The following is a 16,272-nucleotide window of genomic DNA, read 5'->3' as shown; positions in this document are numbered from 1 at the left end:
AACCATGACTCACACACACTCATGCCTTTATATCCTCCACAGTTGATTACTGCAGCACTCTGTGTCGGAGTGGAAGCCAGTTCTCAGGTCAGGTCACTTGTTTCCACTCACTCAGTTTTACAAGTCACTTAAGAGCTGAAGGTAAACAGGATGAACCTGCATTCAGCTACTGTGCTGCACCTGCTGGAAAACAGCTCCCAGTAGACAGTATTTCTCCCAACCACAACTTCTTTAATGTTTAATCTTTGCATTTTAATGAGATGTGATGCCTTTAATCATCTGTGTTTCTACACTGTATCTTTTCCTTAGGTTTATGGAATACTGAATGAACTTAATGTAGCCTATGATAATGTACTAGTGCTGCCCGATTACGGTAATCGAATGGCAATCACAATGTCACACTGTACAATTATGCAATCGCACGAAAGTCTGCGATTTAAAGTAAATAGTGTAGTGTGTGGAGCGGAGCCGCTAATCTGTGCAGCATAGCAGACTCCCGACAGACAGCTGACAGCGCGCCGTATGCTGCAGGACCGTCTTCCTGCGCTACATGATTACAGCAGGTTTGGAGCTTTGTAGCGTTACACTGAGTGAACTGTGTTTGGTTTTCCTCCGCGACATGTGCGGTGCATTTAAAAAAACGACGATGTATTTGCCCGTTGAGGCGAACGACCAGAAAGCTCCGGTGTTTTTTTTTTTTAACGGCAACAGCCGCACTCATCTGTCGTCTCCTCTTTTCTCCTCTGTTGTGTGTGTGGGTGGGTGTGTCTGTGTCACCGGTGTGAGAAGCACCTGTGTGCTGTGAGAGAGGAGGGAGGGGGGAGAAATGCATCGTAGCCTAATAAATTATGGCAAGCAGTAGACTATTAAACTGCACAAAAAGTTACTTATTTTTATTAATACAAAGATAGGCTAGCCTACTGTAAGCAAACACTTATTAGCCTACTTAAAATGTGTATGTTTGAGCTGAGAAAACACTCCTAAAATATGGTTATTCCTTGTGTTGTGCTTGAAAATCAAGCAAATAGACTCATTACAGCATTAATTTACAAAATCTTAATCGCAATTGCAAATCGCAATATTTTCCACCATGATCGCAATCGCACATTTTTATCAAATCGTGCAGCACTACAGTGTAATGTACTATACAAATCAATTTGCCTCGCTTTGCTCATCTACACTGGTGATTACTGACCTCCACCGCTGCTTCACCACCTCTTTACTTCAGCTCTGGACCTTTGTGGCCTCCATTATTGTTGGCCTCATTTTACTTCTCTTGGTCTGTCAGTTTTATCTTATTCCGTGACTAATTCATACATTATGTATCTTATCTAGAAATCCGCTGCTCCCTGGTGAGTTAGGAGGGTTTTTCCTGTACAGCTCATTTAGGAACATCACAATGGAGACTAATCACCACAGTCGCTTCAATCTCTAAATTTCATCTGTTTAAAACCAATAAGATCTCACCACGGCCTCTTTGAGTTAATCAATTCCTCCTGCTACTGTCAGTGGAAGATTGATTCAACCATCCTCCTCCTCCACTTTTGATCAGGATCACACATCACATTCACACATACAGTATCACTGGCTTTCACCAATTTCTATTTTGCAGCACCTCTCTGCTCACCTCTCCAGCAGATGATGCGATGTTTAGCAGGATTTCTTTTGTATAAGCCTATATATTTAGTTTTTAGGGAAATCCTATAGACTCTACCTTTATATTAATTGAATTACTTACTTTCTTTAAGGTTTATGTTTATGTTAATTAGGGCATGAAGCTGAGTGTCCAGGCTGTACTCAAACTCATTGAGCTGCTGCAGCAAGGACTCAGACTTTAGACTGTGTATGTGTGTACTACTAGGCGGGTGCAATGTAATTAGTTTCTCAGTGAGCAATGTGTAATGAGTCACTGATAACATTTTTAACACAGAGAGAAGACCGACCCTGCTGCTAATAAACAGCAGCTGCTGCAGAGTGAGCAGTCAAACCATCACAGACTGAGGACACCAAACCCTCTTGTCCCCATCTCTCAGCTACCTGTGAAGATTGAGACTCATGTTGTAGAGGGCCAACCAGGACTCTCGTAGCCGCTTCATGTCTCCTCGAATGTGGATCTGTCCCTCCTCTGAAGTCCTCTCCAAAACCAGCTGACCCTGGACCTCCATCTGCTGCAACTGGAGCTCCTTCTCTGGGAACTCTCCCAGAGCTCTCTGTGAACACAGGCAAGATATACAATTAATGACAATTAGACAGAAGCCTCATCAGTATGAAGGCATGAATACATGATCATTTTCAGAATATTAAAGCTGTGGCAGTGGCCTGGTGCCAGGTTTGTTTCCTCATGTCCTCCTGTCCTGTTCTTGACGGTCAGACCAGCACCTTGCTACCATCACTGTCTGATTTTATTGTAAACTGCATATGTTTTATGCAATTGGTTGGAGTGTTTGGCATCCAAAGGTATAAGTATATGAATATCATCTTAATCTGAGTTTGGACTTTTGCAATTTAGCATCGCAAAGGTGTTAAGATTAGACAAAATAATACCGAATATGATGTCGATCTGCAGGTTAGCTTATGGGATGGTAAAACTGTGTAAAACACAACATGCACAGGCTTTCACTTTTATCAGGCAATGCTCAGGAATATTAATTGATTATTCTGAGTCTAGTGCATAATATTTATGAAAACAAAAACCATGATTTGATGACAGACTTTAGGTTTAGGCATTGAGCAAAGGAAATAGGAAGGTCAGTCTAGACAAGGCATTTCAAACAATATTATTTTCTAATCGATCCAATAAAATAAATGATCCATATTAATCAAACTTAATCTCCAAAGCATGCTAATAGCAGAGAAGGAAAACTCCGACATGAGAAATATGTTCTTAGGGTTGTAATACTTTGGTGGCCGACCAGGTAGCCATCATCCAACATGATCAGTACCACTAAACTTTTGACCAACTGTAAAGTAAAGTGACTGTAAAGTCAACTGTCTAATCTTATTTACAGGCCGTGATGATCATAATTAATGAGTAAAGTTGGGTAACGAGTTAAGGCAACACGCTGCTAAGAAGCATCAGCTGTGAGGCTTTAAACCACAGGCACGCCCAGAGCTTTTCATCCCGCATCTATTTTGACATTCACTTGCTGCTTGATAAGAGGATAAATGTTTCTGTCAAGCTCCAACATATCATTTCCTGTCTGAGGTGAAGTGTACGCATTCAAACGTCAACTGCCGTTTAAAAGTGGACAAACACACTCAAGCAACAGTGTAATTTAGTCGGAATCAAATCCTGCTTTGGTTTTTTATTCATAAAAATCTGAACTCTTGAAACTTTCCAACACACTCCTCTGTGTATTCGATATCCACCACATGGTTTAACAGAGTGCAGCCTAATCTCTCTTACAGCCACATTCAACAACGCCCCCAGTTAATGAGATGCAGAGGTGAAGAGTCTCGGCTCATGCCGGTGATTAGACTGGCAGCCAGGTCAGTGTAGTAATGAAGAGTGTAATTATAAAGAGTCTCTGTGGTCTTCCCATTAAAATTCATGACTGAGGCCAAGACTGCGGTCACTGTGAGCTGCCAGCAGCTCTTTCACAGAGCTGGTGGACAGGACCAATCATGTCACTGGTATTAAATCAAGAGCACAGATTTGAACGGAGTGATGAGCTGGATGGGTCCAGGATGAACCCCCGACACCTGCGGGTCCGGACTTCCTCGCTACAAATGAGACCAGCATGTTCCCTGGGCTCCTAATTAACAGCGGATAACACAAGGAGACTAAGACAGAAACGCACTCACGAGACCTCACCTCTTCAGCACGAGTTAGGGCACCAACACCGGTGATGTCGCACCTCCACCGTCCAGGTGAATTTTATGAGCATGCAAAGTGACATTTTCTGAAAACCATTTCCCTGGTCCATGCAAATGAATTTCTGCATTCCAGGGCTCATTGGATTCACTTCATTTCATTTCCTTCAAAATCAACTCGCAGAGCCCTGAAATTTGCTCAGCATGACTAATACATCACAATGAAACACACACAGGCACTGGCTTTACCCAACAGAAAAATATTATTTATATTCTCTCATTCTGGACTCACAGAGCTCATCTCATAACTAATCCAAGCTATCAGGCTATAATGATCCTATCATTTCTCATCCTAGTAAATTGGTACTTCACACTTTTCTCAAGTCATCCTGACCATGATAAGAGTTCATTATGCCTGACTGGGTGCTCATAAGGAGGATGGATATGATATATATGATACTTCTAATAGAGGCTGGTTGGAACGAGGTGCTGGTACAAATTTTCTACTAAAGCTGGGGACACACTATTGGATTTTCACAGTCGTTGCCGATTTAAAAAAGACTTGAAGTACACACTAACCGTCTGGCTTCAGCAGATTTTTATGACACACTTAACGACTGCGCCAGATGAGGGAGCACGGACTACACTGTTTGTCAAACCAACTGAAGCCTCCTGAATGCACCAAATTTTCGCAAAAAACTCTCGTGGGAGTGACAGTTTAAGAGTGTAGTGTTTAATGATTTCCATAGGTGTGGTTAGTTGAGTTAAAGGAATAGTTCAACATTATTATTATCTTATAACGTGGTGAATGTGCAGGTCACAACTTGTCCATGAGAGCGTTTTGGAGTTGTTGGATTGTGTATTTGATAAGTTTGATGAGGGAAACCAAGAAATCCCATTAGCCTCCGTAGCGTAGCTCTGAGCAGCTCACGGCTCTGCTCCTTCGTTCTAAAAAATAGCTTGCACCGACAATTAATGAACCTACTCCTATGACTATAGGGATTATGGGAATGGGCCAATTTACCAAAATGTTAAACTATCCCTTTAACTTGTGACTCGTTTTATTAGCAGAAGTGATTCCCACCCCCTGAACGCTGTTGCTAGGCAACCATGTGAACACATTTTAATGTAAACAAACATGGACGACATACGGCTCGCTGCTGCCGTTTTCTGTCTATCTCACTATGTGCTATCAAATAAAGGCAAAAAAAGCCAAAAAAATATAATTAAAAAAATAAAAACGGGTATGGGTCAAGTTGTGGAGGAGTCAACGTTGAGTTCAGACACTGTTTCATTTGTCCTCCTTTTCATTGGCTGTGGGCGTCGTGTTTGTGGTTGGGTCGGTAACCAGTACACACTACCTGACTGCCTCCAGAATCGTCTCAAAAAAATAAAAAAATCAAACTTGCCAGATTCCACTTGCCAATTTGAGTCTATTCCCCATCACACACTAACAGATTTCTGTGCCAACTCGCCATGCCGACTGTCCCCAACTAGTACCGACTGGTGCGGACTAGATCCGACTGTGAATCATGGGTAAAATCGGGCAAAAAAACGTGTAGTGCATGTGTCCCTAGCTTAATTGGTAGAATAAAACAATTCTCTCACATCTTGGTGTTCAACAAAACCCTTCGATACATCCGGACTGATCATGGTGAGCACGGAGGCGCAGGGATACGCGCTAACACACCTGAGCTTCATGCTGACGGCCCTCTATGCTCCACACTCCTGCGGGGCTGCGGAAGGACTCCAGCTTCTGCTTCATGATCATCAGCCACTTCTCCATGTTCAGGTGGCTCTCATGGAAACTCTCGTGATCTGTGATGTTGTCCTCACTCTCATCCACCTTTGCCTGCAAACAACGTACAATAATCAATAGGATGGCAAACGATGCCAAATTTTCAGAACAATAGTAGCAGAGCGTCGCCAAAAGTGAAGTAACTCTCTGCCGCATGTACGTGCGTGATAGAGTCGATGACAATAATAGCTTTATGGATATTTCTCAATGCTACGTATATTCTCTTGTCTGTTGGTGCGCGAGTGTTGAGTGTTGATGCTATTTGTGCTCTTAGAGACTGTGCTACTCTGCAGGTTTACAGGAAGACCTAGAAAACACTAAGGCGATATGATGATATGAGACAGTTTATCCTCTGGCTCTGTTAGAGTCAGAGTTATATAAAATCAGAGTTGCAACCTCTCACCTTTGTATTTCCACTTGCCTCCTACCCTTTAAAAAAATACTACACCACTGTATCAATGGAGCATGGATACTGGATGGCTAAATTAAATAGTGCCCCATGCATGTTTATGTGTACATGCAGGCAGAATGTTGGTAGTAAGACTGACAGAGCCAGAGTAGGGGAAGAAAAAAAAAACTACTACAAAAGCTTAATGTACCCAGAGGAAACGCCTGCAGGTATGAGGAGAACATGCAAACTTGGTGAGGAGGAAAGACTGTGAGAAATATCAGAATATATTCATCACCACACCTGGTAATTTACAATCCATGTTATCTACTATTGCTGCTGCTGCTGCACATGAAGCCAACACCTACTGATTAGCACTTGAAGTTGCACCCATGCCACATCTTTTAAGCCTCATTTGTCTCCAGACAGATTTGAATTAAAGCTGATAAACGTTTTCCTTTAGCAAGAAAGTGGAACATGTACAATATTGTTCATTCTAAGTCTGAATGTGTTAATGAAATACATGACTGAATCTTCTATTAAACCAAATGGATCTGAGCCTATTTTGGCCATTTTTGAATACTTTTGATTTTGTCGTTATATATACGTATATACAGTAGCATATACATATGGTTTTATTGATTATGGAATGATAGAGTAGTGATGAAGGGGTGGGGACTGAAAAGCTTGGCTTCCTCCTGCTCCTTTTCGAGCATTCTTTGTTTATTGACTTAAATATGGGACTTGTTCTTTAGGACACTATAATGTGTTACTTATTCTATATGACTTTTTTTTCTCTCTTTCTTTATCTTTTTTTTAATATGTTCGAAATAAGACTAATCAATCAATCAATCAATCAATCAATCAATATACCACATAAAAAACATGCCCATGCTTGGTATCTTTTTTTCAGCACAACTTCATCTATATGATCTGATCTTTTTTTCACTTTAACCTACTTTATTTACACATTGGGCCCACAAATGCACAGAAATCATCAAATCTGAATTGAAATAAATATACCATCCTGATCCACGTAGACATCTCTGGCATATTCATCATCACATATAGTATCAGCTAATTCGACCACTTTTTACCGAATATATGGAAAGAAATGCAACATCTGCCCCTTCCATCCCACCCCCTGAATAAATGTTGTTTTTACAATCAAGTTAAAACCAGAATATCTCTGGTTTTACACGGTCTACATGTAGTTTAGTTTTTACAACACTTTGAAGACGTCATGTGATCTAGACCCCAGAGAGATAAAGAGGAATTAATTAATGCTTTGGCTGCACAATTCAAATATTTCACCTGATGAAATGACTTCCTGCTTCTGACTGATGAGACCAAAACAAAACAATGAAATACAGTAGAAAGACTTCTGGGTGAAGCCTTCATTAGGACAAGTTGTATTGAGAAGGATCTGTCTTACCCTGACCACTTTGTAGAGAAATCTCCAGTTGGCATAGAGCCTCTCAAACTGAGTCCTGTTGCTCTGACTGGAGGAGACCAGGGTCTCCAGGGCTGTGATGTGGGCTTCACAGTCCTCCAGGTCCTTCTGGATCACCTGAGGACACACACCACCACAGGAGGTTAGACTCCAAACTTTCGGCCTCGGGTGACATGAAGTGAAAGTTCATAAGACTTCATACTGTATGGCATAATTTAAAAATAACTCATCTTTTGATGGCAGACACCGTATCCAGTATGATTATACTCTATAATGGATAAATCAAACTCTCTGCCACAACGTTCACAGTGACTGATCACCTGACTTTTAAATCTGGTTTTCAATCTGTGTGTGAACTGAAATGAAGTGAAGGGAACAGCTGCATGAAACACTCATGTTTTTGACAAACTGTGGAAACATTGGATCGGGTTTCTCCTCTTATACTGAAGGTTCAATCCAACAAATCTCATGAACTGGAATCAGATTTCTCTCCTTTTTCCCTCCTTTGACTCTGCAGAAGTTTCCTTGTGCTCAGTCTGCTCGAGGCTACGATATAACAGTCTCCAGCAGACCGGTCTGAGCTGGAAGTTAACTCACCCTGAACTGGTCTGACTGACTCTTCTTGGCCAGGATGTCAGGCTGGAGGCCATCTGCTGCCATCATTTGGTCTTGGAGACGGGACATTTTAGAGCGAATCGACTCGAAGGCGCCAGTAAAGTCCTTGGTTCTTGAGATTAAAGCCTGAGGGAGAGAGACACAGAGGTGTTGTTGTCACAAGTGTGTACAAGTGTTAAAACAGCTGCAGTGAAGGGAGTTCTGCACAAGGAGCTCATTTAGTTTCTACACTACAGCTCTTTGTCACACTTTGCTTCATGTGATAAGTTTGATTTACAGTTTCCCCTCCAGTGGAGTGGAGGGACAGATTAATGAATCAACTCTGTGGCATTATTTTCGGATGTTTCCTGTTGCCTACTGTCAGTCATTAGCATTCACATGTGTTGTTCACTGATAGCGGCAAAACACCCCTGTTTCAAACAGATCAGCTTTTGATCGGCGTGTCAGAGAGATACACAACCAAACCACTGGTCAAATGATCAACAAATCAACAAAAAGCTAAATTGGAGAAACAATCAATATCTTTTCTGACAGTAAGACTTATATTTGATCGTTGCTGAGATAGGAAAAGTATAGCATGGAAAAAAAGTAGAGCATCTAAATGGATAGCTAGTAAAAAGAGAGTTAAAAACAGAGTGGAGACAAGGTGAACCCACAGGTAATCTCTCTTCATCAAAGAACAGAATAAAGGTGAGCCTCCCACATGTTTACCTGCTTTCACTTCAGCACTGAAATAAAAGGTGCTTTAAGAAAGCATTTAGCCTCTGAATCCCTGCGGGGTCAGATGTGGGCCGCCGACATTTTTAAGATATCACGAGGTCACGAGTTGGAAAAGGTGAGGGACCATTTCTCTTTGTTAAAAGTCCACCATTTAGCTCGCTGTCTTTAATATGAGCAGAGCTGACGGGTGAGGAAGCAGCAGAGTGTGCTGACACGCGACATCATCAGTCGCTTTTTTCTTTCTCCTCTCCATCTTTACAGCTGTGTTATAAGAGGGGGTCAATAAGTAAATAAGCACAGCTATGATATAAATCCCCAAATAAATAAATAAAGTAATAAATGCAATATGAAAGGATATAAAGAAAAGTAAATACAAATATACAAGTGAGTAAATAAATAAATCTGGTACAAATCAATATAAAAATGGGTGAATAAATAAATAAAATATAATAAGAAATAAACCGCTTCATATTTTAAAATGGCAGGGGTTAGGGTTTTTTTTTTTTTGTATTTCAGGCGAATCATGTTTTTTATTTCCACATTTATTAAAGCAGAAGTAAGCGATCCGGTCGTTTTCGCTAATGCTGCGTTCCAGGCAGGCTTTTGAAATCGTAAATTACAGCTTCAAGTCACAACTTACGACTTTGTAGCGTTCCAGGCAACCCACTCGTGTTTTTCCAACCTGTTTTACCTGTGAAAGTCACTATAACGGCCACTCGTAACTTCCGACCCGTGAACTCGTACCAGATCAAATTGATACAACTTCACAGGACGGAAAAACACGAGTCTACGAGTTTCCTTGAACGCACCATAACAGTCCTCGTCCCTACGTCACCACATTCACGGCGTCCCTTGGCTGCACACACAGCCCTGCATGCCGTTCTCTCTCCTCATTGGATAAAAACTGTAGGATACGATAAATGTTTTCTCCTCGGCTCAGAGCAGAGCAGAGGGACTGACAGACCCGTGTTTCTGTCCAAACACTCTATGTAAGTGATTGCTGTCGGAAGATATAACTATTTAAGACTTATATTAACACAAATATATCACTTACTTCTGCTTTAATTTCTGGAGTCTTTATCTCTATCTTTTTGTTATCGCACAGATTCAGACCAAAGCAACAACACCAGAACACACATACAGTATGATTCGATATTTTATGCATATACTACCAAATTCATTCATGTGGGATTTATTTCATAGCTGTATTTAATCCAGTATAATTATATTTTATGTACGGTATACTTTACATATGTATGCATATTCTGTGTTTTATACATTGTATACACACATGACAGATGCCTCTCTCTATGCCAGGATCACTTTAAACTTGGGTTTAGGTTAAGTCAACCAGTTACTGAGTGTGTAAATCCCACCTCCGACTACATTATAGGCTAAATAACTAGGTTTCTGGGATGCAGAGACTGATCTGATCGCACCCTGCCCGTCATGTGTTACTCATGGTATTGATTATGTGATGAGAAATGAATAAACTCTTATTATTGGTTGGAGAAGCCTCAGCTCTCCTCATTAAATCCTGCACCTGGTCTGGATCTTTATGGGACTTTATTGTGTCTCAGCACAGTTACACCCATAGCAGCAAACACCTGTAGGTACCATGTGTCTCCTGGCTGTTTGCTCTTGGTAATAATCATTATGTGATCAACCAATCAATGTCCATCTCTATGTCCTTTGGTCTACAAAATGGTTTAGTCTGACTCTGTATCCGAGGACAGGGAATGTGTGAGCACTGTCTCTTTATTAATCAATAATATTGATCAGTGTCTGTGCTTTTCTCTCTGTGTCTGTGTCAACAGTAGAACTCTTTGACTCTGAGTTTAGGTTGTTTTTTTCTAACCTCCATATTTTAGACTTGTTGTGATTTTGTTTCCATCTTGTCTCTTCATTTTTCTCCAATTAAACCTTATTTTTGTTATGTCCTCATTCAGATTTCTCTCTCTGAGCTGTAACTGACAGCAACACAACACATAATAACATTTCTTCAAAGGAAAAATCACTTGTATTATTCATAATTTTGTAAACACCATTTGCAGAACATTAAAAGCAAAGCAGCCAATCAAACAGGTGAAAGGACATTCAGAGCAGCCTGAGCTGTTACTGGGGGCTGCTGATTGTCTGTCCAACAACAGACCTCATTCATTCATGTTCCTCGTTTCAAAGCTTCTTTTATTTCGCCTCACACAATGTATGTATATATTCAGATGTCAGATGCCGTGAAAGCAGATGCTTCACATTATGTTTGTACCTGTAGCCTGCTTTTCCTCTGAAGCAGCTGAGTGTGCAGCAGCTCTCTGTTCTTGATGGCGGCATTCAGCTCTCCCTGCAGACCGTCGGCCCTCTCAGGGCCAAACACCGAGTCCAGCAGGTCCCCCTTCACCTGCAGCAGACTGAAACGCTCCTGCAACAGGACGCTGTCTTTCAGGAGACGCTAACACGGTGGACAGAAGTGAAGAAAGCCGTCAGTATGTAGCTCAGCACAGTTCATTGAAGCATTACTAAAATCCCAATATTTTCAAGTGCAACATGCAAATCACAGGAGCTGCGTGTCAGCTGACGGACACACAGGTAGAATGTGTCACAACATTTAGAACTGAAATCCATAGTGCTGCACAGAGATGCTCAGGCATCGATGTAAGGGAACACCCAACATCTCTGCACATTTCCAAAGCATATGTACACACATGTTCATTTCTGATTTCAATTTATTATTATTAAGAGACTTCAGAGCCTCTGAAGCATGATATCTAACTAAGTCTGTACAATATTTTCATCTGAGACCTCAGAACTGTGAGTCTTTTTTTATTCTGTACAATTGGTGCCCAGATACACTCCCCTACCTTACACTCTAGGTAGTTATCTATAATTGCTTTAAATTTTTATCTGTAGAACAATTCAATATAATAAAGCAAAGGCTTCATAAACATAAAAAAAATAATCTCCTTGGCATGGGCTGTTAAAGAATGTCTAGACTGTTTTGCCTCTACCAAGCTAGTCTTAATGTTGTTCCTTGTATTCATATTCAGTGTGCTCATAACATTGGCAAAAAGGGGTAGTCATTTAAAACATTCTTGGGTAACACTTTATAATAACTACACACAGCATTAGTTAAGCATTAATACTGAATTATTCATTTATAAACACATGAATACTCATTAGTATGTAGTTTATAGTGTGTGTGTATGGTTTTATAACTATTTTATAATTCCATTGTGATCTGCCATGGACCGACAGAACAGATCAGGAGAGTGAGGACATCTATACTGGACCTGCTCAGGGTGGTGAGGCAGGTCTGTTCCAGGTTTCAGACATAGGTCATATACCCTACCTATACCCTACACACCAAGACTCACAAACAATACAGTATAGATGTCCTCACTCACATCATATATCATCATCTCCATAGCGAGTGGAGGACATGTCTAAAACACCTGTGAGTCAGCGTGACCCTCAGAGGTTGCTGTGATTTTATGCATTTAGGTCTCACTGAGTGAGGCACTAATGGATCTATACCTCTGCAGCGGACTTCATATAAATATATGGGAGAACAGGGTCAGAAATATCAGTGAAATCTGGTCTCAGATTATGAGTCTCTGCAATATGAAGAATGTGTGTGACCAGTCTCCACCACCTCGTTTGTGGATGCCTGACCATGTGCAATCATACGGTCCAATCAGAAGGTTCTCTCTCGTATCATCGACATCTGTTGCTCAACATTACCACCAGTACATTGAATCGAGGATTCAGAGGAAGCTCCCTTCATATACTGTAGGTAACTCCTTTTCCATGGGGCCCTCCCACTTCCTGCCACCAAACTCTATTCCTTCTATTCAGCATAAACTCAGCTTTACTTCAAACTTTCACTTGTTAGTCTCTCCACATACGTATAAGTTCACCTTTAAAGGGCAAGTCTAGTTTTGTTTTTCACCGTTTTGCTAACCCTCGTCCTGGCCATGTGCATTTATATTCAATGAGTGAGAAAGCAATCCATGGAGCGGTGGATAACGTTTTATATCATATACGATGTTACGACGTGTATATTTGTATAGTCTTATCTTTAATTAACAAGAGATTATGGGTTACTGGGCGCGTTTGTGTCGCGGGGCCGCAGAGACGAGAACTGGGTCACCGAGCTGGCAGCACCGATGTGGTTGGTTTTCGGCCAAGAGATGCTACATGGAAGGCAGATAGCCTCCATTCTCCCTGGAGAATTATTCTGCATAAGACCCTGACTAATACTCATAGCAATGCTGCATTAGCATCAAAACAAAGTAGGCTAAATAAAAAATGATAATACATACGTAGTCTATGAGCAAAAGGTGGAAAAGCCGGGGGGCAGGGGCTCACTTTAGTGTTCTTTCAGGGGGGCCCTGACATATTCTGGACTATAAGTCGTGCTTTTTTTTAGGAGTTTGGCTGGTCATGGGATTCCTATATTTCGAAGGGACTTACATAAAAAATATATGCCATGCCATCTATGATCACAACAGGTCACAACTACGCTCGTGGTAACTGAACGCTGCTTCATTATTGCTGCGCTATGAGCAGACCCGGCTTAACGGGCGGGGGCGGGCCCCCCACGGCATGCGGGGCCCCCCCGGGCTACGGGGGTATACTTTACGGCCCAGCGGTGCGCCGTGTTTTTGTATCAGATACAATACAAAGGCTCACCTGCACCTATATTATAGGAAAACAAAGGACTTGTATATAAAAATCCGATGTTCAGCAGCAGGGAAGACCCCTATATTCACAATGGATATTTTTTTCATAACTTCCATATCTTTGTTCATATTTTTTTCCCCTCAACCAAAACTTTTGCAACCCCCCTGCAGTACCTCCGCGGACCCCCTAGGGGTCGCGGACCCCCTGTTGAAGACCTCTGGTCTAAACTATATATTCAAACACACAATGGATGGCAGTATCGGTCTGGACTTGGTATAGGAAGACATAATCTGCATAATTGTATGCACTGTGCCTTAAACTATAAAACCTCTATTCACTGGGGGCAATCTAATGAGCTCTGCTTAACAAAAGAGGATCAAGGGGCAGGGTCCGCTCTGATGGAGCAGGATGTGAGCAGCAAGACTTAGTTACTGCTCTACACAACATCTGTATCTACTTGAAATTCCCTACGTTCAACCCCCTCATACTCTGGTAATGAATTCAAAGACACTAAACTCTGAAAATCATTATCACTGGTTAGCTGCATTATGTTCAAGAGCCTGATGTTATGAAAGAAACTCTTGCCTTTGATAAAGCCTGTTTGATCAGCTTTTATTAGCACTGATATTAGCGCTTCAGGCCTCGGAGTCAAGACCTCAAATCTAATCTTTGCATCAACATTAATGGGTTAACGCAGGCCAAGAAGAAGCTGGAGCTTTATTTTGTAAAATTGGTTGAAGACACTAATTTTTGGTAAATCGAAGATGAAATTGAAAATGTAGCTACGATTTCTGAGCAGAAACCTGCAGGGGCTTTTCCACCGAGTGACTTCCTCTCTTGTGAACGGGTTTAGCCTCAGATCTCCACTGTTCCTCTGTCACTGTGGCGATTTAATTTAGAGAAGAGCTTGTCGACTTCCTCTCTGGCGCTGTTATTCTCAGATTAATATAAAGACTTGTAAAATGATGCAAAGACAGAATTAATGTATTCCCTGTCAAAGTGTCTTCTTCCTCCCGGATCCCTTATCCCTGCTGTATTGTGGGTTTGTGTGGTTTAAGCAGCTGTGCCACTGCCAGATATTTACTAGGTTTGTTCCCCACACACAGTTTTTGAGATCCAGTTTCTTCATTCAGATCTTCATAGAGAACTTCATAGAGAATTTTTATGGCTGTACTAGAGTCCTGCCACAGTGATGCAACTCTTACACGGACTTTGACTTTGAAATTTATTCTACTGTAGACTCGGAATTAGAAAGTCATAAATCTTTCTGTTTTCAGAGAAGATTTACTGACCTGCCCTGTTCCCCTTCCTCTGGTTTTCTTTGTGTTTCTCTCCCTAAGAGGCATTCCTCCACATCCAGCTCATGTATTAAATGACATTGTTACTTATTGTTTTATTTGAGAGTTCAACACAAAATAGAGGTGTCCTCTGATCATTCTCCTGACTGTACTGGTTAGATTTGTTGCAACAGAAATCAGAGTGTATCAAGGCTCCTGCTGAGACTGTGCTGAAAACAAACAAAAACAACAGTGGAAACATGTTCCATTATATCTGAAACAGAGACATGATCTCACTGTTTATCATGTTTTTTTCTGTTTAGCAAGAGCTCGTACATGAAATATCAGACGGTGTTGGGCAGGTCTTAATGTTGCTCAGACATTAGTAGGCCTATAATGAAAATAAGACCGTCAAGAGATTAGACCACAGTGATTATTGAGTGAACAGAGCTCAGGGGTTCGGTTACTCCATTGGCCATTTTTTAAATCATTATTACTTTGAATAAAAGTGTTAATTTATGCAGAATTCACTGTTCTACAGTTCAATTTATGATAGTCAAGAACTAAACTGCTTTTTACAATGGATGAATTCAGATAGCTGTTGTATCTAAACCAGGAGACTCTGATAAATCTGACACGGAAAACTTAAAGAAACTGTATCCACTATGTGTGGTGATAGAAAAACCTAAAAATCACCTCTACATAACATAACAAACATCTTAAACTTACCTGTATGATTTTATGTGATCTATTAGCTTATTCATTTTATAATATATTATTAAATCATACAGTATTTATTGTAAAATGTTTCTTTGTCTCACACATCTTGTGTTAATTGGTTTGCCATACTGTGAATATAAAAATATATTGCATCTGCAACTGAAACATGAATTCAGTGGCAACAATGCTGTTAAATAATCTGTTCCTTTTGAATCAAAGAAGCCATTCATATAATGATAAGCAGCTGCTAAGTAACCATGGTAACACAAATGAATGTTAACAGGTGAATGCAGAGATTTTCTCTCAGCAATGAGAAAGTCAAGGTTTACAAGAATATACCGATGTTACCTGCCTGACCTTCACTTTTTTTTAAAATCATTTTGCTCTAATTACTACCTGTCTGCACCAAAAACTTTGTGAAGACTCCTACATCTCTGTCTTATCAAATATCTGGTCTGTGTGGTGTGTGTGTGTGTGTGTGTGTGTTGGTGCGCATTTTACCTCTATGTTCTGGACGAGCATGGCGATGTGGGAGAAGTCGCTGACCTCAGCAGAGGCCTGCAGCACCTGAGAGACCATGTGGCTCCACTGGGCAAAGACCAGCAGCGGATCCTGGAGGATGTTTCTCAGGCCGGACTCGGACTCTGAACACAGCCTGGTCGCTCTGGATTTCACACTGAAACAATAAGACATTTACACCGAAGAGTAAGACTGTAGCAAAGGTTTCCAAAGCTGTGAAGTATTTATTATTTTCATATTGGCAGTAATGGTACTGATCATAGCCTTGGTTATAAATACAGTATGCAGG

General features: G+C 41.0%; 1 protein-coding gene across 1 annotated transcript in view; it reads right to left on the bottom strand.

Annotated features, from left to right (window-relative positions):
• Positions 1–16,272, bottom strand: part of syne3 (spectrin repeat containing, nuclear envelope family member 3) — a 73,228-nt gene that overhangs the window by 19,562 nt on the left and 37,394 nt on the right. The window contains exons 8-13 of the mRNA XM_085767138.1: positions 15,966–16,140; positions 11,054–11,236; positions 8,050–8,193; positions 7,435–7,569; positions 5,504–5,665; positions 2,038–2,210 (exon numbers count right to left, since the gene is read on the bottom strand). Coding sequence (XP_085623264.1) covers positions 2,038–2,210; positions 5,504–5,665; positions 7,435–7,569; positions 8,050–8,193; positions 11,054–11,236; positions 15,966–16,140 — 972 coding nt within the window. The remainder of the gene's footprint in view (positions 1–2,037; positions 2,211–5,503; positions 5,666–7,434; positions 7,570–8,049; positions 8,194–11,053; positions 11,237–15,965; positions 16,141–16,272) is intronic.

This window comes from Trachurus japonicus, chromosome 22, assembly GCF_045865225.1.
Source record: "Trachurus japonicus isolate A0001 chromosome 22, Traja_1.0".
Taxonomy (NCBI): Eukaryota; Metazoa; Chordata; class Actinopteri; order Carangiformes; family Carangidae; genus Trachurus; species Trachurus japonicus.
Note: the sequence above shows the minus strand (reverse complement) of the source record. Positions and strands in the feature narration are given on the sequence as shown.